Here is a 23,604-nt window from a genome sequence, read left to right on the forward strand (position 1 = left end):
TTATTTAGTCATGCTTTTCCATGAATAAGTGAACTGTTTCATTTTGTACCATCTCAGTATTTGCAAGTTTGAAATTCTATGGTATTAAATGTATATTGAATCAGAGGTGCAGTTATTGCACTTGCGAGCAAATAAGTTCTACAAAAAGTAATTGAAATTTTTTTATTGGAAACAGTATGTTTGAAATAAACATATGAAAATGTTTCTTCTGGTTAAGTCACATCAATATAAACTCTTTAGAGGACAAATTTATTATTTGAAAGTTTCCCAAACAATGTTTAATTTTTACATCATAAATTTAAAAAAAAACTTTAAGTATGTTAATTACAGTACAAAGTCCGTAATCTGGACTCGTTGGGACTTCGGCAATTCTGGATTAAGGGCTTTTCCGGATTATAGATCATCAATTTAAATCTGGTAAGATGGCATGCAGAAATTATACAATAAAAAATATGAAACAGTAATTTATGAAATAAAGAGCAATTATTATCTAAAGGGTATCAAAATTTACAAAAAAAAAAAAAAAAAAAAAAGCTTAATATTTATTTTTTACTTTATTAAACATTTCTTTCAATGTAAGCTGTTTAAGTTGCTTCATTTTTTGTGCTAATACTTTCTCTCTAATTTTATAAACAGACATAATTTCTTGTTCAGTTACAAAGTTCCACCTGAACGGAAGTGGTATTTTCTGGATTTAGAACCATGCTACAGCTTTCGCCGTCCATTAATTGATTGATGATTGGGGCATTGTCATCGCAATGAAAAACTTCTGTTATATCATCTTCATTTATTACCGCTTCTCCATATTTCTTTACAAAATCCAATAGCTGGAAAATTTAACCTTTAGTTTGTGATGTCGGAAAACCTTCAAATTCGCGGCTATCATCTTCATCGTCATCGCCATGAAATATGGTAGCTGGCCATAAATTATGCCAAGCATTTTTTAACGTATCTGGAGACACATCCTCCCAACGCGCATGCATAAAGCATACAAAAAAACGTTTGTTGCTTTGAGGTTCGGATTATAGATCATTCCGGATAATGGACGTCCGGATTATGGACTTGGTACTGTATATACTTGGCTTAACAGCACTGAAATTATTAAAATATATGTTATATATATATATATGCTGTATGATCTTAATTTTGAAGAAAATACTTAAATACTCTCATTTTTCTTACATATATATTTATTTTGTAGGTTATCTGAACCATGCCCTCAAAATTTTGACATTGTTGGCAGCATACTGCAAAGTCAAACTCTTCTGCATCGTTCTGATGTGTTAACGCTTAAGAGAGATGGAACTTTATTACTTAGCCCTACAAGTGATTCTAACCAACATGCACATTCAGCTAGTACTTCAACTCCATCTCATAATTCTACAAAAGTTGGTCAGAATCAAAATCCTTTTCATAACTCATCTGTCTTTAAAGATAATACCATTTCTCCATACAAGAGTGATACCGTAGGCCAACAGAGACCTTTGAATCCTACTCAGAATACCACTTCAAAATATGGCGAAATGCCCAGACAGAATTATGCGTGCAGTTCTTCAACTTCATCCATTGAGAGATCTACAACTTACGATATAAATACCATTTCTAGGCCATCTATTGGAAATAGTAGTAATGATAGGTATGGAAATGATTCTTGCTCATCTTCAATGCACAGAAGTTTTTGTAGTTCAGCAACATCAGATGACATGAAAAAAGACCTGCGATCATCTAACATCAAAGATGCTGGGAAAGGGCATCACAGTGAGGATGAAGTTGATATCTATAGCGATATTGAGTCTGTATGTGAGGAAGAGGGGGCGATAATTGATAGAGTTGAGCCATTAAAAATATCCTTCAAGTGTGATGACTCACAGTTAAGTAATCCAAATGAGGGTAGTGACTCCAGTGATAATGAGCTTGTTATTGATGAGGATATGCCTGTGGATGAAGATGGTGAGAAAGTAAAGGAACACTGTGTTAATGCAAATTTTATAGACAAAAGCCATGGTGGAGATAGAAATGAAGCTGTAGCTGAAAGCGAGGAGAGTAACATGAGCAGTATAGCACAATCTGACATGCATATGACTGATAATGAAGTTCAGTCTCCAAGCTGCTCTGAAAGTCAACATATGAATGAAAACTCTCAACCTGGGGATGAGTCTACCAATGATACATTTCAAAATGATGGCAGTTTTCAAGAGACTGAAAAAATTTTACAAAATGAAAATCAAGAGAATAATGAATCAGACAGTGATTTAGAAAACGAAGATTCTAAAAATGAAAATCTGCAAAATAATGAATCGGAAAGTGAGTTAGAAAATGAAAAGACTAAGAATGATGAATCTGAAAGTGATTTAGAAAATGAAAATGTCAAGAATGATGAAAGTGACATAGAGATTGAAAATGCTAAGAATGATGATAGTGATTTAGAAAATGAAAATGGTAAGAATGATGAAAGTGATGTAGAAAATGAAAACACTAAAAATGATCAAAGTGATCTAGAAAATGAAAACACTAAAAATGATGAAAGTGATCTAGAAAATAATAAAAATGATGAAAGTGATTTAGAAAATGAAAACACAAAAAATGATGAAAGTGATTTAGAAAATGAAAACACTAAAAATGAGGAATCTGAAAGTGGTGATGATCAAGAAAGTGATATGGATGTACAAATGATTGAAGAAAACTCACTGGATTGTGCTAAAAAAAGTCTTGAAATTGAAACTAATACATCTAATGCAAAGTCATCACCAAAAACGTTTTCAGAGGAGCTGAAAACTGATGTCTCTGTAATGCAGTGTGACGATAACAGCGTTTCAAGTGAAAATCAAGAGTGTGATAGCATGTGTTCTGAAAACCTGGAAGCAGCCAAGGAAACAACCATTATAGCAAATCAGATAAATCAAAATAGTAATGGTTCTACTTCTCATATGGTAGATAATGAAAATTACCATAATGAAACCAATTCTAACCTAAGTTTTGGAAGTGAACCCCAGAATGTTAATGCCAGTGAACCTGAAGACTTTGCAGAATCAAACATGGATGCATCTCAGGAGAGTATACCTGATGCATCAGTAAGAACAGATGTTGATATGTACAATGATACTTCTATGAAATCTGATGATCACGATGATGAAGAGAATCTTGATTCATTAGAGAATGCCAGCACTCCATGTTTAGATGAAAATCTTGATGGTCAAATTGAGAATTCTCCTATTCAAAATGAAAATGATCAAGACTCCAAATCGGCATTAGCTCAAAATTTAGAATCTGAATATGGAAATGAAGTACCTGTTTCAGATTTGGTTAATGTTGATATGACTGATAATGAAAAAAGCAAATCGGAACCTGTTGAAAATATTGAAGAAAGTGCTGTTGACTTGGGAATTGAAGATATTTCTGAAGCAGGTAGTGAAGATTTAGATGATGATTTTGCTAATGAAACTGTATCTTCTGCTGACCCTAAAAAAACAGATTTTAATGATGTTGAAAGAGAAGTTGCTAAGTTATTCAGTGAGGGCAATGATACTTTTGAAGAAGAACGTAATTCTAATGCTTCTTCTCATCATCTCTCCGGTGATTACTCTAGATACCCACCTTCGTCTCATCATTCCAGTCAGTCATTTGATGATCAAGAGGAAGGAGAAATTATTGAAGATAAACCAGTGAGACGAAATCGAAAACGATGCTCAAAATCTGAACGTTTTCATGATGATAGTGAAGATTATAGTGAACTTGCTCCAAGGGTAAATATTTCAGACCTTCCAAGGATTCCAAAAATTAAGCGTGACAGAGAGAAGGACAGTGTTCCAGAAAATATTCCTCTTGAAGTTAAACGGACTAGTGTTTTAGGTCGAGTTGATCTTGGTGGAGCTGATATCAGCTGGAAACGTTTATCAAAACATACCCGAGAACGAAGTTATCGTGATGGGAGGCCTAAAGATGAAAGATTATTGTATCGTGAGCGAGAGTCACGAAACAAAGATAAAAAGAATTCTATTGATAATGAACGTAGGAATGAAAGCAAAAGCAGAGACGGGGAACGTCGACGGGATGATACTAAAAAACAAGATATTGATAAGTCTAAAGGGGACTATGAATCACGATCTCGTAAAAGTGAAAAAACAAAAGAAATTAAACTTGTAGAATGGAATTATCCAGAAAGAGAAAAGCGCAAATCGCACAAAGATAAGCATTCTAAAGAAAAACATTCTAAAGATAAAAAGGACAAAGATAAGTATGAAAAGAATAAATATTCTAAAGATGAGGATAAGTATGAGAAAGTGAAGGAAGAAGTACGATATGAAAGAGAAATGAGATATGACAAAGAAGACCGTTTTGAAAGAATTGTTTATGAAAAAGGTAAGTTTAAAGAAAAAGAGCGTAAAAGTAAGCACAAAGAACGGAAAACTGAAGGCAAATCAAGCAAAGATCATTCTCGTGAAAAACATAAGTATATTCATGTAAGTGATCACTTTTCTGACAAGCAGAGGGAGAGAGAGGTTCGTAAAATTGATGATAAGTTGAAAATTGTTGTTGAACAAAAAGAATCTCGCAAAGATAAATCGAATAAACACAAAGATCGAAAAGAATCAAAGCATGAAAAAAAGCAAACTCACCATCATGAGCATCGAAAGAAAGAAAGTGAAAGGAGTCCTTATACAGAACTTGCATCTATAGAATCAAAAGAAATATTTGCCAAGGGTGATAGTATAATAATAAATGTCAATTTCAATCGTGCCTCATCTCCGAAAGAGATTGTTTCTGATAATCATGATTCTAAGGATCGAAAATTTGCATCAGAAGATTTTGAGTCAGAACATACGAGTGCCGATGAAGTAAAGACCAAATCAAAGCATTTATCAGAAAAAGTCAAAGGCTGTCATGATAGTGTGCTGAGCAAAAGACCAGTTACTCCACCTGAGAAAACCACTCAAGTCATGTCAGTTAGTGAATGCTACTGGCAAGGAGGTGATGATCCAGATGGTAATAATACTCCTACATCAGAAAAGTCTGCTGCTGATGATGCTTGTAATGAGGAAGAAAATGATACAATGGGATCGGTTGATGCATATGAGGGAGACAATTTTTCCAATAGCTGTAACAGCCCTGCTGTTCCTGAAGTACCATCTGTTTCTAAAGGTGATTCAGAGGTTGAAGCATTATCAGAATGCCCTTCTGATAAAATGGTGGAAAGTGTGCTTGCTAAAGAAAATGAAAATTTTACATCCAAGAGAAGATCTCCTCGATCACCTTCACCTCCTTCTCCTGCTGACAATGACAGTTATGACCCTTGTGAGCCAACGAGAAGCCCATCACCACCACCTATGCCACCTGCCCCTCCTCTTCCTACAACAAATCCCAAACCACCTCCTTCTCCTGAACTTCCACCTTTACCTCCAGAACCTGAACCAACTGATGTCATACGTGAAGATCCACGTACTCATAAGCAGACTGTATCATCTGAATTTACAGCTGTTTCTTCAGCAGTTTCCAGTGCTTCTCAACCAGTGACAGTGCATACTCAAACTTCTGTGGCAAACCCCCTTTCAATGCCTAGCATATTGCTGCCTCCTCCTAGCTTCATGTCACATGCTACATCAACTGCAAACAACTTACAAGCCATGTCACCTTTAATCCCCCCTAGAAATTTTAATTTCCAAGTAAGCACTCATCCTACTGTTATATTTTCTAATCAGATGCAGCAGGTAATTCGGGGCAATTTTGTACCAGCACAAATACATACAGGTTCCTCTATACCACCACCTCCGAATCCACCTAATCTGCCTCATATGGGTTCTGTGCCACCTCCTCCTCCACCACCAACTGCTATGACTTTATTATCTCAAGTAAGGCATACTCAGTTGAATGTTCGACCTGCCTTACCTCCGAATTCTTTACTGCAGAATTTAACCTTGGGACATACTGTTAGTATCCCTCAAATGCAGTTGGCTCACATGCATCTTCCACCAAATATGTCTGGTACTATCACCAATCATCAGTCACCTATGATGGTTCCGTCACAAAGCCAGACAGTTAGTCTTCCTGTTACAGTCCAAAATCAGCAGGGAGCTAGACCTGTTTTAACCCCAAATCAAATGCAGAACCATACATCTTTAATGCAGAACCAAACAAATAATAGTGCTAAAACTCAGGGTAATTTGGTCAATACTCACCCTCCTAATAGTCAAGCTTCTGCCAATGCTTCGCAGAAATCTGATAAACAGTCTAAGCATTCACCTCCTGGTGAGAAAACTGAAGTTATTGATATGGAAGTTGACTCACCTTATTCGCCAGGTGATTCACCTTCTATGGATAGTGTGTGTGATTATTCCCCTACAAGTTCCCCAGTTCCTTCTTCTCCAAAAAGCAAAGATGTGTTTGACAGTTTGTTAACAGTAGATCAAAGGACATCTGACAAAAGAACTCATGAAGGTGCTTCTAAAGCTGAAAAATTAAAAATACGTTCAGAATCGAAGCACACGTCAGAAAATTCAGCAAAGAGGCATAAACATGATAAAGGGGACTCAAAGTTGCGACATTCAGTGAGAATGCAAATAACAGATAAGAACAAAAATTCATCTCGCAAGGAGCAAAAACAGTCTGAAAAGAAAGAACTGACAAAATTAGATGATTCTCAGTTAAAAATTCTAGATGAATTGCCAAGTTCTGCAGTTGAGATGCAAGTCAAGGAGAAGGTATTTATTGATCTTTTCAGTTTATGAACTTTCTCTCTCTCTCTCTTTTTTTTTTTTTTTTTTTTTTGAAATTTTGATTATACGAGGCGTATTTGGAAACTAAATACCATTTTGAAAAAAAAAAGAAAAAAATTTCGAATCCAATTTTATTTTTACATGAAAATACATGTCTTAAACTATTTTTCAACATAGTTTGCGCCAATGATCAAACACTTGTCATAGCGGGTGATATACCATCGTCCCGCTATGACAAGTGTTACCATCGTCAAAGAAACTTCCCGCCAGTTTCGATAACCACGACTCCACAGCATTTTTCGTGTCATCGTCAGATCCAAAGCGCTTGCCACCAAGCTTCATGTGCAGAAACAAGTGATAGTCGGATGGTGCCAAGTCCGGGCTGTACGGCGGGTGATTGAACTACTCCCAATGAAACTGTCGAATTAACGATTGAGTGACACCAGCAGAATGGGGTCGAGCATTGTCATGGAGGAACACAGTTCCTTTACTGAGCATTCTTCTTCGTTTGTTTTGAATGGCACGCCTTAGTTTTGTTAAAGTCTCACAATATCGTGCCGCATTAATGGTTTCACCTCTAGAAAGAAATTAAGCAAAACGCCTTTCCTATCCCAGAAGACAGTGCACATGATATTTTGTGATGACATTGTCACTTTGAACTTTTGTTTTTTCGGAGAATGAGTGTCTCTCCACTCCATCGATTGTTGTTTTGATTCTGCTGTGAAATGACACACCCAAGTTTCATCACCTGTCACAATTTGGTTTAAAAAGTTTTCTCCCTCATCACTGTGCCGCGTGAGAAATGTCAGGGCACTACCAAGTCACTTTGTTTTGTGAACATCGGTGAGCATTTTTGGAACCCATCGGGAACACAGTTTGTGATAATTCGAGGGGCCAGACACAATTTCGAACAAAACAGTACGTGAAATTCGAGGAAATGCCTCTGAAAGAGTTGTCATTGTGAAGCGTCTGTTCTCATGAATTGCTTCATCAACTTTCCTAACCAAATCATCGGTGACAACAGAAGGCCGACCACTCCGATCCTCGGCGGGGACATTTGTTCGACCTGCATTAAACATTCTTACCCACTTTCTCACCACTCCATCACTTAACGCGTATTCACCGTAATCTTCTGTCACTTGACGATAAATTTCGGCCGGTTTAACATTCCTCGCGTTCAAAAATTTAATCACGGCACGGATCTCACAGTAAGCAGGAGAACTAATTGTCTTAAACATTTTAAATGTGCACAGCAAACTGAAAACAAAACATAGAGCAACCAAAATGGCGACAATTGAAAGTCAGTGAACGAGAAAGACTAGTGCGCATGCGCGGGACGCATACCACAGCACTGCGACTGCACTAGAATGAAACGGTACTTAGTTTCCGAATACGCTACATATAATATGTACTTTCTCTATTTTAACAAGTCAAGATTCCTTTGTGTAGAAATTTTATGTTAAAACAGACCATTTTACAATATCTTATATTTGCAAATTCTATTAAAATTAAATTATTATTATTTTATTTAAAATAAGAAGAAATATTTGAAACTTTTGTTATAAAATTGAAGTAGGCATTGTAAAAGACATTTTTTCTACTAGTACATAATGTAAGGAATCTTGCAGATCACCAAAATCATTTTTAGTTTTAAAAATAAGCTTTAAAGAATTTTACTTTACTTATCTGTAATCTATGTAAAATAGATTATGATAATAATTTTTAATATTAAATAAAATAATATGTACAACAAAGACAAAAAATGTTTATTGAGTAATTAATTACAGATTAATTATAAGAATATATTTAATGCAAAATTTGAGTTTGATAATTTTTGATAATTTTGTAATTTTGTTTATATTTGGTTGTAAAAATGATAATGTCACTCTCATTTCATCATCTACATTTAAAAGTCTTGATCTTTTTTTCATTTTTATATTTGTTAATGCTGAAAAATCCGAATTCACACAAATAAGATGTATAAAATTGTAACAATATTTTAAAAGCGTTTTGCAGCTACTATGGGATAATTGCCTCTAATTTTAATGCAGAGTTGCCAACTCTCCCGATTTAGGCAGGAGACTCCCGATTTTTGATCGCTCTCCCGCCAACCCGATTTACAATATACTTCTCCCGACTTTTTCTTATTCTTAAAATTTCTCACAATTTTTATTGAACTTGGCTTAATACTTCGTTATATGAGCAAAAAAAAAAAGTGATTTTGGACGTCTGAAAGCAATTGAATTTTCTCTAGATTATATCTAAAATAAAACCTTGCGAATCAGATGAGCATTTTTGCTTTGTGAGTGAGAACATATGTATCAGAAACGTCGTTCTCCAATGAGCATCAAGCTCCACTGCGTGTCATCTGGCATATATTAGCCAATGAGTAAACAAAATATGTGTAAATCTCTAATAAATCAGACTGGATCGCAGTTAAAGTAATAAACAGAGGAGCGTTTTTCCACACAACATTTATTTACGAACGCCAAAGACGAACTGATACATATACATAATTGACATCACAGTTTCATTTTACAAACACTACCGCCATCTATTGGCGATCTATGGATACACAATCCTAAACTTAACACTCCCCCCCCCATGCATCCATAACGAATGCATCAATTTTATTGAACTTCAAGATTATAAAGTCTTTCAATTGGTCTTCTAACAACACCCTTATCCAACTGAATCTCACAAGATCTAATTCTATCATCTCTTCCATGAAATAATTCCTTAATCCTACCTATCTTCCAGTTACAGCGTTTCACATTATCTTCTCGTACAAGTACAACATCATTAATTTTAAACACGGGAGAATTCTTTGGAGGTTTTGAAAACATGACTTTAATTCTAACAAATATTCTTTATAAAATCATTTCCAAAAATACTCTAATATTAATTGCCTATGCTTCCATCTTTTAATCAACTGAGATCTTGTAGATTCTAGTTTAGATTTAGGTGAAGGTAAAACAGTTAATCTAGATCCAGTTATAAAATGAGATGGTGAAAGAGGATCAGGTTCATTTGGTTCATTGTATACATACGTTATAGGTCTAGAATTAATAACAGCTTCAACTTCAACTAAGACAGTATACAGTTCTTCATAATATAAAGAAGCTTTCCCTAAGATACATTTTAAACAAGTTTTTACAGATCTTACCAAACGTTCCCAGAATCCGCCCCACCAAGGAGTACCTTCTACAATAAATTTCCATTCAAACCCATTTTTACCAAGGAAATTTAGAACTTTTTCATCTTTACATAAATTATACATATATTTTAATTCATGATCAGCAGTTTTTAAGGTTTTAGCATTATCAGAATATATAACTCTACAAATACCCCTATGTGCAAAAAATCTACGTAAGGCTTGAATGAAACACTCTGCACTTAAATTTGATAGCAATTCTAAATGGACTCCTCGAGTCACTGCACAGGTAAACAATGAAATATACACTTTTGTACCATCCTTTAAATACAAAGGGCCAGCGAAATCTATGCCACTTACCTCAAATGGTTGAACTTTCTCCACTCGGTCAGCTGGAAGAGGAGCCGATATCTCGTGTCCAGCTTTAGCATTATATTTTTTGCAAAATCTACAATCATGTAACACAGATTTTACAAAACGTCTAGCTTTTAAAATCCAAAATTTCCCTCTTACTTGCACTAAAGTTTCATTTACACCACTATGAAGTACCTTTTCATGACAATTCAAAATAATTAAACGAGAAAAATAATTATTTGGTAATATTATAGGCTGAATTTCATCGACATCTAATGATGATTTTACTAATCTACTTCCAACTCTTAAACAACCTTTTTCATCCATTACTGGATTTAACCCAAACAATTTGGAGTTATGAGACAATGGTTTTTTTATTTTTAGCATCATTCAACTCTGCAAAAAAATACTCACCTTGTGATAAGATAATCCAATAACACATAACATTACATATTTCATTTTTGGTCACCGGACCAATCGCTCTATTCTGTGACTTTAAATTATTAATGAATCTAAATATATATAACGTGACTCTTAAAAGTTTACCTAAGTCACTAAAGTTTTCTATTTTTAACACAGGTTGTAAAGGTTGAACACTGCTAGTAACTTGAGTCACAACTCTTTCTTCAACACTATCTACTATGTTACAATGCTTGTTCACTTTAGGCCAATTTATTTCATCTTGATGAAGCCACGGAGGTCCATGCCACCACACTTGATCTACTACAAGATCACTCACTTTAACACCGCATGTAATTTTATCGGCTGGATTATCTGAGCCAGGACAATGATGCCACATACTCGGAGATGTTTTGTCTTGAATTTCGGACACTCGATTTTGTATGAATGTTTTCCATCGCCGTGGTGAGTTTTTTATCCAATGAAGCACAATATGAGAATCTGTCCATAAATGAATCTTAGCTTGAGGAAAATGCACACGGACTGTAGTTACAAGTCTTACACCTAACACTGCTGCCATGAGCTCGAGTCTTGGTAAAGATAATTTTTTCAGGGGAGCCACTCTGCTCTTGGCTATCACTAAACTTGTTCCACAATATTTTAAGCTATGGAATTTCACGTACACTGCTGCTCCGTAAGCACTTTGAGATGAATCACAAAAACAATGTAGTTCCAGTGTTTCAAACGTTTCATCAACATCACGAAAATACCATCGAGGTATCTGGATATTAGGTAGATCACATAGTTGCCTATACCATTTGTTCCACTTGTCTTGCAATTCTGGTGGGATAATTTCATCCCAATCAACACCTTTCAGCCATAAATCCTGAAACAGAACTTTTGCTTGAATAACATATGGAGCAAGAAACCCAATAGGATCGAAGATTTTTGAAGCAGCTTTTAAAACACAACGTTTTGTTTGGTCATTTGATTGGATGAAATCAATAACGTCTTGTGCATTAAACCAGAAGATATCCTTAATTGTATCCCATTGAAGTCCAATAATCTTTGAGGGGGAATCACAGTCAGGCAATTTAAAGCTAACGAAGTTGTCACTTGATTTATACTGGTTTTTTACAGTATCCGAATTAGAATTCCATTTGGTCAAAGTCAGTGATGCCTTTTTCATTATATCATTGGCTTCATGATATATCTGTATAGCTTCCTCCTCCGTATCTGATCCACAAATAAAATCGTCAACATACATGAAGTTTTCTAACATTTCTACAGTTCTGGGATGGATGTCTTCAAATTTCTTTATATGATGCTTAATGCAAGCGCTCAGCAAAAATGGACTTGATTTTGCTCCAAAAATTACACGACACATCCGATAAACTTGAATTCTCGGATTGCTCAAACTTGAATTCTCATTAATCCACAAAAATCGCATTGAATCCCGATCTTCAGGTGCAACAGAAATTTGCAAAAACGCTTTCTCAATATCTGACGTAAATGCAATTCGATGAAGTCGAAAATTTATTAAAACTTTCAAAAGTTCAGGAAGAAGATTTGGTCCTTGTAGTAAATTATCATTTAGAGATTCATGATTTTTTTCCTTTGAAGAAGCATCATAAACAATGCGAAGTTTCGTAGAATTATGATCTTCACGGATGACAACACGGTGAGGTATGTAGTAAGTTCGTCTCCCAGATGGAGTGAGTACCAAGATCGACTTTTTCTATGATTTCTTCCTTAAGCTGATAGTCAATCACTTCTTTATATTGCACATAAAAGTTCAAGTTTGATTTAAATTGTTCGATCAGCTTTAAAAATCGTGTTTCAGCATTCTTAAAATTGTCTCTTAAAGTCATATTCTGATCTTTCCATGGAAGTCTAACTTCGTATCTATCACCCTTTTGTGTAATCGAGTTGTTAAATATTTGCAAGGCCATTTCATTTTGTTCTTCGTCACAAATATTTTTAACTCCTATAGATTCAATATCCCAAAACGATTTGACGCTTTTTAGAAGTTTCTCTTCTACACTTACGTTCAAACACGCATCATGGATTTGAAAGTCTGATGAAGAAAATTTGCCTTGTATACACCACCCAAACAAGGTTTTCATCGCTACAGCATTTCTGTTTATCCTTTTTATTTCTTCGCTTGCTATTTTCCACATAATGTCCGCGCCGATTAAACCGGAAATACGATTCATTCCATCGGCGGTGCCGCAGTCTGTCAAAGTGACGCCGAATGCTTGGAGTTTGGATTTGATTTCTACATCTGGTACTCGTATATCGGCATTTGTTATGACTGGTACTTCAATGACTTCGAGATTTATGGATTTTTCAGGGTCATTAATATTTCGGAGCGTAAGTTCAACTTTCTTCTGACGCCAATGTTTCCCGTTCTTTTCACCGAAGGTATGCAGATTTAAAACAGTTTCTCCTTTCACTGGTAACTGTAATTTTCTTGATAAATCTTCTCGAATTGCAGAGATTTGGTTACCGCCGTCAAAAAGACATCTCACAATACAATTCTTATTTCTGCCCTCAGCCACAGCATACACCGTTTGAAGCATAATATTAGATCCAGTTTTGGCAGAAGAATTTTGAACCATTTCCGCCGATGTTTCGGTTTCCTTATTTTTTACACTGGAGACAGCTGATGTGGGATTTACACACACACACTTTCATGATGTTTACCGTGGCACTTTTTGCAGGAAAACTGTGTGTTCTTACAGTTGATAGCTAAATGTTTACATCCAAAACACAGAAAACATTTTCCTGTACGTTTCAAAATGTTGCGTTTCTCTTCAGAGTTCACCTCAGTACATTTATATTTCGTATGGTCTTCTTTATCACAAAATATACATTTGTATCCAATTGTTGATAAAGCTGAAGCAGTCGGAACTTTCGGTTTATAATTCGGATAAACTTTCGTGCGTTGTTCATTTTGACGAGAGTATGGTTTCTGATTCGTTTTCACAGAGTTCACTAAACTTGCAACTTCTCGACAGTTAACTTTTTTTTTTTTTAAGAATTCTATAAGTTCCTTTATATCAAATCCTGCTTCCATATTTCGACTTCGATTAAATTCCAAATTTAATTCCTCTGGAAATTTCTGCAAAATGATAGGACAGAGAATATTTCCATAACTTCCAGAAGTAACGTTTAACGATTCTAAACTTTGAATGTTGACTTCGCATTCATCGTACGGCTTACGCAGTGCTTTAACATTTGAAATGTTTCCCACTGGTTCAAGGGATAATAATTTATTCATATGCGAGGTGATAACAACATCTTGTCTTCCAAAACGTTCTTTCAATATTTCTACTGCGGAATCATAATTATGGTCACTTAAAGCGAAACCGGAAATGGCAGCTAAAGTATTACCTCCAAGTAAGGATTTTAGGTACGCCAATTTTTCAGTTTTTCTCAATCCACTATGATTATGAATTGTATTTTCGAATTGGTTCCAAAAGTCTAACCATTTACACGAATCTCCGTAATAAGTTCTGATTTGCAGACGTGGTAACTTCACTGTTTTCCTTTCAACTGGAAGTGCAACATTAGCCGTTTCATTCTGATGAACTGTTCTAGAAGATTCCGAATTCTTCTTCAAAAATCGTTGCATTCTTCCTCTCCATATAACAGTTTTATCCTGGTATTCTTGACTTAAGGTAACTTCATTTTCAATCTCCTCCGAAGTTACTTTCATTTCTATTTCTGAATCTAAAGTTTTCAGTTCATTGATTTTCTCAATTAACTGTTCATATAAATCCTCGATTATCTCAATTTTCTCATTTAGTGGAATATTATTTGCTAAATTCGATTCGACTTTGGTTATCAGTTTCGTAGTTAATTGTCTAACAACCGATCGTTTCTTTTTCAAATGTTCAAGAACGCCCTCCATTTTCGAAATATTCAGTCTGTCGATTTTCTGGTTCGTAATAATCCCGGTTTGCAGGCACCATAAACAAAATATGTGTAAATCTCTAATAAATCAGACTGGATCGCAGTTAAAGTAATAAACAGAGGAGCGTTCTTCCACACAACATTTATTCACGAACACCTAAGACGAACTGATACATATACATAATTGACATCACAGTTTCATTTTACAAACAAACACTACCGCCATCTATTGACGATCTATGGATACACAATCCTAAACTTAACAATGAGCACAAAGCAAGCTCAAGGCTGTTATTTGGATGTTCTTTAGTTATTTCGTTCATCTTGTTCTGAGTTGTGTGAGTACATGTGCCTTCGGGAAATAGTTTTAGAAATTATCATCTTTTGCTATGTCTGCGAGAAAGGTGAAATACTCTTGTACGTTTCAAAAATAGTACACAATTGACTTTCCTTCCATTATTTCCTCAAGGAAATGTAATAAATTTGCGATGTGTACCGTCTGTCGTTGCAATTTTTCGATTTCGCATGGTAAAAGGGCGGATGTTCTCAATCATCTGTGTACACAAAAACACAAGGACAACGTGAGTTGTTTTGAAAAAAATGAAAAATTAAATTTTTCTTCGGAAACAAAGGACCAAAAAGTTATTAATGCAGAATGTCTGTTCTCTGCCTTTTTACTGGAGCACAACCTGCAACTGAATGCATAGGATCATGCTGCAGCTTTATTTAGAAAAATGTTTCTCAATAGTGAAATCGCTAAGAAATACTCAATTGCAAGGACCAAAACAGGCGCAATTGTTAAAGAAATGGGTTTGAAAAATAAATCTTCAGTTATTGATTGCATTAAAACAGCTCCGTTCTGCCTTTCTACGGATGGGAAGCAATAATACCGGTTCAAAACTGTATCGAATTGTTGTTTCTTTTTTTAATCCAGAGTTTTCAGAAATTGAGCGCAGTTTACTTTCTGTCCCCACTTTAGAAGGAAATTCGACAGGCTTTAAAATAGCACAGCTAATTTTTAAAATTTTAAAAGAAAATGCAGTCCCTCTGGATAATTGCTTAGCACTTGGTGCCGATAATGAACCAGTAATGGTAGGCTTGAAGACTGTTGTTGTAGGCATCTTAAGGAAGAAAAATTCAGATTTGCAGATTATGAGGTGTAACTGTCACCCCTTAAATTTAGCAGCTGAAAAAGCGGCAGCTTCTTTACTAATAAATGTGGATGAACACATTGTTGATATTTATTATTATCTTGAAAGGAGTTCTAAAAGGAAGGGAAAATTGAAACAGTTCCAACAGCTGCATAATACTGAAATGAGAAAAATTTTGAAATATATGTGTACACGCTGGCTGTCTTTAAAGAAATGCTTATCTAGAATCCTCGATCAATGGAACCTTTTTGCATTTTTTAAAGAAGAATTAAATGCCTCGAGAGTTAAGATAAAAGGCTCTATTGAAAGTTATAAAATACCTAAAGTAAATGGAGGTGTAGTTACAAGGGGCGATCAAATGAAAAGGTACGAAACGACATGGTGGGTTCAAATGTAGACTTTATTCAAAATATACACCATAGGCCTGAGCACAATGATCCCACTGATGAACAAGTCACAGGATTCCTTGTTCGCAGAATTACTGTGGCCGTGACGAGACCCAGTCCTTCACAGCGTCCCTGAGTATGCCGTCCGAATTAAAGCGCTTCCCTTTTGGGTGTTTCTTCAGTGGGCCAAACACATGGAAATCGCAGGGTGACATGTCCGGACTGTAGGGCAGATGGTCCAATGTCTCCCACTTGAACTTGGCCAGTTCCATGTGTGTGATTCTGGAGACGTGTGGACGCACGTTATCATGGAGCAGAACCACATCTTCTGTGAGCAGCCCCGGTCTTTTGTTCTTGATGCATGCATAGGCGTCGGAGTGTCTCACAGTACATCGGCAGATCATATTTTATCTTTCAACAAATGAATAAGACCACCATTTTTATCTTGTTCAAAAAATATTTTCATCTCGTTAATTCAAGCACACAAAATAAAACTTTTCCTCTGGACAACCACCTTACTTCCGTGTGCAGTATCAAGGATTCGTATTTAGCTTTCATAGCTTGGCTTAAATTACTAAATAAAAGACTTTTTAATGATTTTGATTTTATATAATTAACCCTTTTTAACGCATTGTTCCAGCACTATTTTCAATTAAGATGACAGATATTTTTAATAAGTGCTTCCTGATGCAAAAAAACAATAAGTAACTAATATATCTGGATTCATTTCTTTCACATGTGCCTCAAATCCTTTTGTATGTCCATTCATAGGTGGAGCAACATCTGTGCAAATGCCAATACTTAAATTTCGCAAAACTTTAATTTCTTGTAAATATGAGTTAATTACATCGAAAATATTTTTTCTGGTTGCACAATCAGATAACTAACAACAGCATAAAAATTGATTAATTATGTAATTTTCATGAACGAATCGAACAAATGCAATGAATTATACCTTTCCCGTAATGTCTATTTGTAGAGCAGAGTTTGAATTTGCAAGATTTTTTGCAGTATTTTCTTCAATATTTCACAAGATGTCTTTAATTCTGCGATGAATTGTATTATTTGAAAGTGGTATTTTACAAATATGAATATCTGCTGATCCACCATTCATTATTTTTACAATTTTGAGACAAGCTGGTAATAGTATTTCTTCAGTCAAATTATTAGGTTTTAATTTAACTGCATTTAATTCAGCTATTTCATAAGAAGCTATCTGAGCTTTTTCAGATACAGTAAGCTGTTTTTCAAAAATGTTTACTTGTTTGAATTTTACAGATAATGATTTTTGAAAGTACCTCTTGTCTTTTGATGCAAGCGAAGGATGGTTAATCAACGAGTGATACTGGAGCTTGCTCAGAACCATAGCACCATTTGATAATTTACTACCACACACCAGACACTCAGAGACAACTATGTGATTTTCCATTGTAGATGTAAATCCACATTTTAAGAAATCGTCATTATATTTCCGATGAACAATATATATTTTGCAGAAGGAGACATCTTTACTCTTACTAGGCATCGGCCCTGATTGTTAACATTGTCATTATTATCACTGTTGCGTTTTCTTCTTTTTTACCATTTATCCATTTCAGAAGTTTCTTTTGAGATAAAAATAATTTTTTCAAAAAATTATTAAATTAGACAAATGTGTTACCTTTCAGTACATTTTATTTAAGTTTGAGAACACAATACTGCATAGCATATATACAAATTTATAAATGCAACCACATTGCAAGAAAGTAAATAGTAAACTCAACTAGTATATAATTTTGTTTGGGTTCATAATTTTAGTAAAATAATAGAAGCAATCATATATATATATATATATATATATATAATACAGTCAAAAGTCGTTCATCCGGACTCGTCGGGACTTCGGCGATTCCGGATTATCGATTTTTCCGGATTATCGATCATCAGTTTAAATCTGGTAAGATGGCATGCAGAAATTACAAAATTAAAAATATGAAACTGTAATTTATGAAATAAAGAACAATTATGATCTAAAGGGTATCAAAATTTACAAAAAGAAAAAGCTTAATATTTATTTGTTTACTTTATTAAACATTTCTTTCAATGTAAGTTAAGTTGCGTCGTTTCATGTGATAATACTTTCTCTTTAATTCTATTAAACAGACATAATTTCTTGTTTGGTTACAAAGTTCCGCTGTTCAAGTCCTATAATTGCTGTGTGGAGAATACCCACTAATTTGTCAATGGAAATGTTTTCGTTTTCAATAACCTCTGGGTCACTTTCTTCACTATTGGAAGCGAATTATAATGACGAGGAACTTGATTTAAATCATATCAAAGACCGGAGATGAAATACTACACTTAGTAAGGAATTATAAACCAAATAAAATAAAAACATCTGCTCTGAAGATAAGGATAGTGCTGACAGATCAACTTCCAATCTGCGGTGTGAAATTGATAAACAGATTTCGGATTTCAAAACATACTTTCGCTTTGTAGATACAAATTACATATTAGTAAATATATATCGGAAATTCTATTTGACATAATCTTTCTAATATATCATAATCTAATAATGACGTTTCTGCCCCCCCCCCCAGCAGAGCAGCGTGAAATTGATAAACAGATTTCGGATTTCAAAACATACTTTCGCTTTGTAGTAAATATATATCGGAAATTCTATTTGACATAATCGAAAGTTCAAGCTTACTTTTATAAAATTGCTCTAACAGTCTGCAAAAAATAATAAGCCGGATCCAATTCGAAGATTAAGGAACAACGCAATCTGCAACATTAACTGAATTAGATAACTTTAGCTTAGCGTATAACTTCGTTACACATTAAACGCGCATGCGCACAAACATATTCGCAGCCGTAAGGGTCTTACGCGCTCTCGTAAACGCCTGTGCGCGTGCGTGAACGCAACGCATGCGCTGAAAGTTTGTAGCTTTGAGGTCCGGATTATAGATCATTCCGGATTATGGGTGTCCGAATTAACGACTTTTGACTGTACTTCATAAAAATTCATATTTTTCAGTTATATCAGGTAAAAGCAATAAGATATATTAATTAGATACTAAAGATAAATTACTTACTAGCAATCTACTGTGAGAATCATGTTAGACTGTGCATAATTGAGATTCCCTATAAAATATACATATAAAATTATAGGTTTTCAAACATTGAATTTTTTAAATGGCCTCTTATGTTAGAGATGTATTTTATAAATCTGCATTTATTATATTTTTGTTATTATTCATTTTTCTATTTTAAACAACTACAACAATTATTTAAAACTTTTTTGAATTGATAGTTTATTAATTAAAAATCTCTGAAGGTATATAATCGATTCGAATAAAGTAGTTGAATTTCGAGTCGGTTGTAGCCAACTCCTCAACTCCTCGTTGAGCGGAGCACATAATCAGGTAAGCTTGACGTCCGTGATGTGCTTCCATCTATCCACGAAAGAATAAGTTAAATATACCATGAATACCATTAGTTTATTTCTATAAAAGGGCCAAATGATTCGGTTCTGGATATTTTTTTTTTTCCCTCGGAGTATAATTAATATTAAAAAAAAAAAAAAAAAAAAATTTGTCAGCACACTTAAAAAATTTGCCGACACACAAAAAGGCCGTGGCACAGTGGTTGTGAATCACTGCCTTAAAGACTGCAATGTGTTCTTTGAATATGTGCTGGCCTGGCAAATTCTAAATGGACTGTAACAATTAAACTAATTAACAAACTACTTGTAACATATCTTTATTATACTCATTTTTGGAAAACGCTCAGGCTCCCACAATCACTCTCTGCTTCGCCATTGAAGCCAACCCTAAACTTATTCACATTCTTTCTGTAAATAGTAACGATGGCAGCGCAGTCTGGCTTCAGAGGGACTTAACTCTCCCCTGGATTGAAATTACAAAATTTCAAGAAATTGTACAAACATTCTCAAATAAAGTTAATATACATATGAATAACATACGTAACATATTCAGAAACTAAGTACCGTTTCACTCTAGCACCGTCGCAGTGCTGTGGTAGGCGTCCCGCGCATGCGCACTAGTCTTTCTCGAAAACTGACTTTCAATTGTCACCATTTTGGTTGCTCTATGTTTTGTTTTCAGTTTGCTGTGCACATTCAAAATGTTTAAGACAATTAGTTCTCCCGCTGACTATGAGATTCGTCCCGTGATTAAATTTTTGAACGCGAGGAATGTTAAACCGGCCGAAATTTATCGTCAAGTGACAGAAGTTTACGGTGAATACGCGATAAGTGATGGAATGGTGAGAAAGTGGGTAAGAATGTTTAATGCAGGTGGAACAAATGTCCACGCCAAGGCTCAGAGTGGTCGGCCTTCTGTTGTCACCGATGATTTGGTTAGGAAAGTTGATGAAGCAATTCATGAGAACAGACGCTTAACAATTACAACTCTTTCAGAGGCATTTCCACAAATTTCACGTACTGTTTTGTTCGAAATTGTGTCTGACCGCTTGAATTATCACAAACTGTGTTCCAGATGGGTTCCAAAAATGCTCACTGATGTTCACAAAACAAAGCGACTTGGTAGTGCCCTGACATTTCTCACGCGGCACAGTGATGAGGGAGAAAACTTTTTAAACCAAATTGTGACAGGTGATGAAACTTGGGTGTGTCATTTCACAGCAGAATCAAAACAACAATCGATGGAGTGGAGAGACACTCATTCTCCGAAAAAACAAAAGTTCAAAGTGACAATGTCATCACAAAATATCATGTGCACTGTCTTCTGGGATAGGAAAGGCGTTTTGCTTACTGAATTTCTTCCCAGAGGTGAAACCATTAATGCGGCACAATATTGTGAGACTTTAACAAAACTAAGGCGTGCCATTCAAAACAAACGAAGAGGAATGCTCAGTAAAAGAATTGTGTTGCTCTGTGACAATGCTCGGCTCCATACTGCTGGTGTCACTCAATCGTTAATTCGACATTTTCATTGGGAGCAGTTCGATCACCCGCCGTACAGCCCGGACTTGGCGCCGTCCGACTATCACTTATTCCTGCATATGAAGTGCGAGCTTGGTGGCAAGCGCTTTGGATCTGACGATGACACGAAAAATGCTGTGGAGTCGTGGTTATCGAAACTGGCGGGAAGTTCCTTTGACGATGGTATACAAAACTGGTCACCCACTATGACAAGTGTTTGATCATTGCGGAAACTATGTTGAAAAATAGTTTAAGACATGTATTTTCATGTAAAAATAAAATTGGATTCGAAAAAATTGTTTTACTTTTTTTTTTTTTCTCTCAAAACTGTACTTAGTTTCCGAATACGCTTGTAATATACTATCACTATAACTATAGCTATTACAATACTATAACAATACAATACATATGCAAAAATATCATTTTGGTTTTCTATCGGAAGAACGGCAATCTTTGTTATCGCTCTTTTGAATTCTCCTGATTTTGTTTTGATTTTAACCGTTCTTACTTTATTGTCAGATCCATGATAGACTTTAATAATCCGACCTAATATCCATTTGCAAATTGGCAGATAATCCTCCTTGACGAGTACCATTGTACTAACAGAAATATTGTCCTTCTCTATCATTCACTTGTTTCTCTGCTGCAGAGTTCCTAAATAGTCATTTGACCATTTCTTCCAAATAATTTGAACTACTTTCGTTGTTCTCTGCTACCAGCTTAACCGATTTTCATTTATGTCTATTATCATTGGCTCCGGAATCGTCTGTATTGATCTCCCTATTAAGAAATGACCTGGGGTCAAAACGTCATAACAATCAAAAATCATTGGAAACAGGTGTAAGAAGTCTTGAATTTAGTATTCCCTCTACCTGCACAATTATAGTTTCAAACTCCTCACATGTAAAACGCAAATTTCTATCATTCTCTTTAAGTGATACTTTACATGGGCTTCCCATAGCCCTTCGAAATGAGGGGACTTAGGAGGTATAAAGTTCCAGTCTATTCTTTCGGACGTGAAATATGAGACCAAAGTGTTATCAGGAAAATTAATTGCATTGTAATATTTCTTCAACAGAGAATTTGCTCCTACAAAATTAGGGGCATTATCAGTGAATATTTTCTCACATTTTCCACGTCTGGCCATGAAACGCTTGAGAAGGGCAATTAAAGCACTAGAAGTTAGATCTGACAAAGGCCCAAGATGAATAGCTAGTGTCACAAAACATATACATACATAAATGTAAATTTTATTTAGCACGCCCTTTCTCTGATGCTTGTAAGTCACATAAAAGGTACCGCATTGATCCAAACTTGAAACACTAAATGGGGGTGATCTATTAACTCTCTCGTATGGTAAGTTACCCATAATCTGTAAAGACAAAATCGGTTTGCATTTAAAGCATGTAACACAAAGATGTACTGTTTTTCGTGCCAAATCTCTACCACCTAATGGCCAAAATTTTAAAAGTACAGTATTCGATAATCCTTGGGCGCCAACATGCAATAATCTTCTGTGCACACTAGAAAAATAAATCTCACTTAGCTTAGAATTTTTTGGTAGGATTGCAGGATATTTCTGAGAAAATGGTAAAGAAGCTTTTTCAAGACGGCTACCAACACGAATTATTCCTTTATGATCAACAAAGGGATGTAAATTTTTTAAGTTACCTGTTATGTCCCTTTTTATAAAATAGAACCCTCTGCTCATGCTTAATAAGCATTTCCTCAGCTATTCTTACCTCCTCTAGTTGACGAGGGCCTACCTTTCTTGATCCACCTTTCCTGCAATTACAAATAAACCTAAAAATATAAGAAAGAACATTAATCATTCTATAATAATTGTTACTAATATTCAAGAGTTTGTCTAAAACGTTAGAGTTCATGCCAATCAACATAGTTCTCTCAGAAATGTCATTAATGTCACTAGAACGTTTGCTTTCTTGCACAAAGGATTCCCTGTCACTTGGTGTTAGGTTCTCAACCTCTGGAACTATTGGTTGTAAGCACTTGTAGGGAAGATGCGGCTCTGTAAAAAATTCTTCACAAGTCCACCACTTAGAATTGTTCACTAGAAAAGAGGCACTAACTCCACGCGTTAGAAGATCGGCTGGATTGTCCTTGGTTGAACAGTAAAACCATGAATCTGGATTAGTCAACTTCTGAATCTCGTCAACGTGATTTTGAACAAAAGACATCCATCTTCTGCTTGATCCTTTAATCCAATACAGTGTAACTTTAGATTATTCTGTACCTTTACGTAAACGGCTGCACCATACAACTTTTGACTTGCGTCAGGAAAAACATGGATCTCTATATTTTCACCACATGAATCCAAAACAAATCTTGGAACACTAATGTTACTAAGTTCTGAAAGCTTGCTACACCACTGAGACAACTCGTCATTCAAATCAGAAGGAAGCTCTTCATCCCATGGTAATTTACGTAACCATAGCTTTTGTAGTAAAAGTTTTATTCTAACAGTGAATCGTGTGATGAGTCCAAGAGGATCATATATTTTTCCCAACTGTTTGGAGGATGAAGCGTTTGGTACTTTTCTTTCTCCTCGAAATTTCCATCAAACAAG

General features: G+C 35.2%; 1 protein-coding gene across 2 annotated transcripts in view; it reads left to right on the forward strand.

Moving 5' to 3' along the window:
- The window catches only part of LOC118199317 (uncharacterized), a 106,936-nt gene that overhangs the window by 61,293 nt on the left and 22,039 nt on the right, over window positions 1-23,604 (forward strand). For both annotated transcript variants that reach the window (XM_085820933.1, XM_085820932.1), the window contains exon 10: window positions 1,202-6,695. In XM_085820933.1, the coding sequence (XP_085677059.1) occupies window positions 1,202-6,695 (5,494 nt within the window). The remainder of the gene's footprint in view (window positions 1-1,201; window positions 6,696-23,604) is intronic.

The sequence above is a fragment of the Stegodyphus dumicola genome, chromosome 7 (assembly GCF_044657685.1).
Source record: "Stegodyphus dumicola isolate Sdum_Otavi_A_Nest chromosome 7, ASM4465768v1".
Classification (NCBI taxonomy): Eukaryota; Metazoa; Arthropoda; class Arachnida; order Araneae; family Eresidae; genus Stegodyphus; species Stegodyphus dumicola.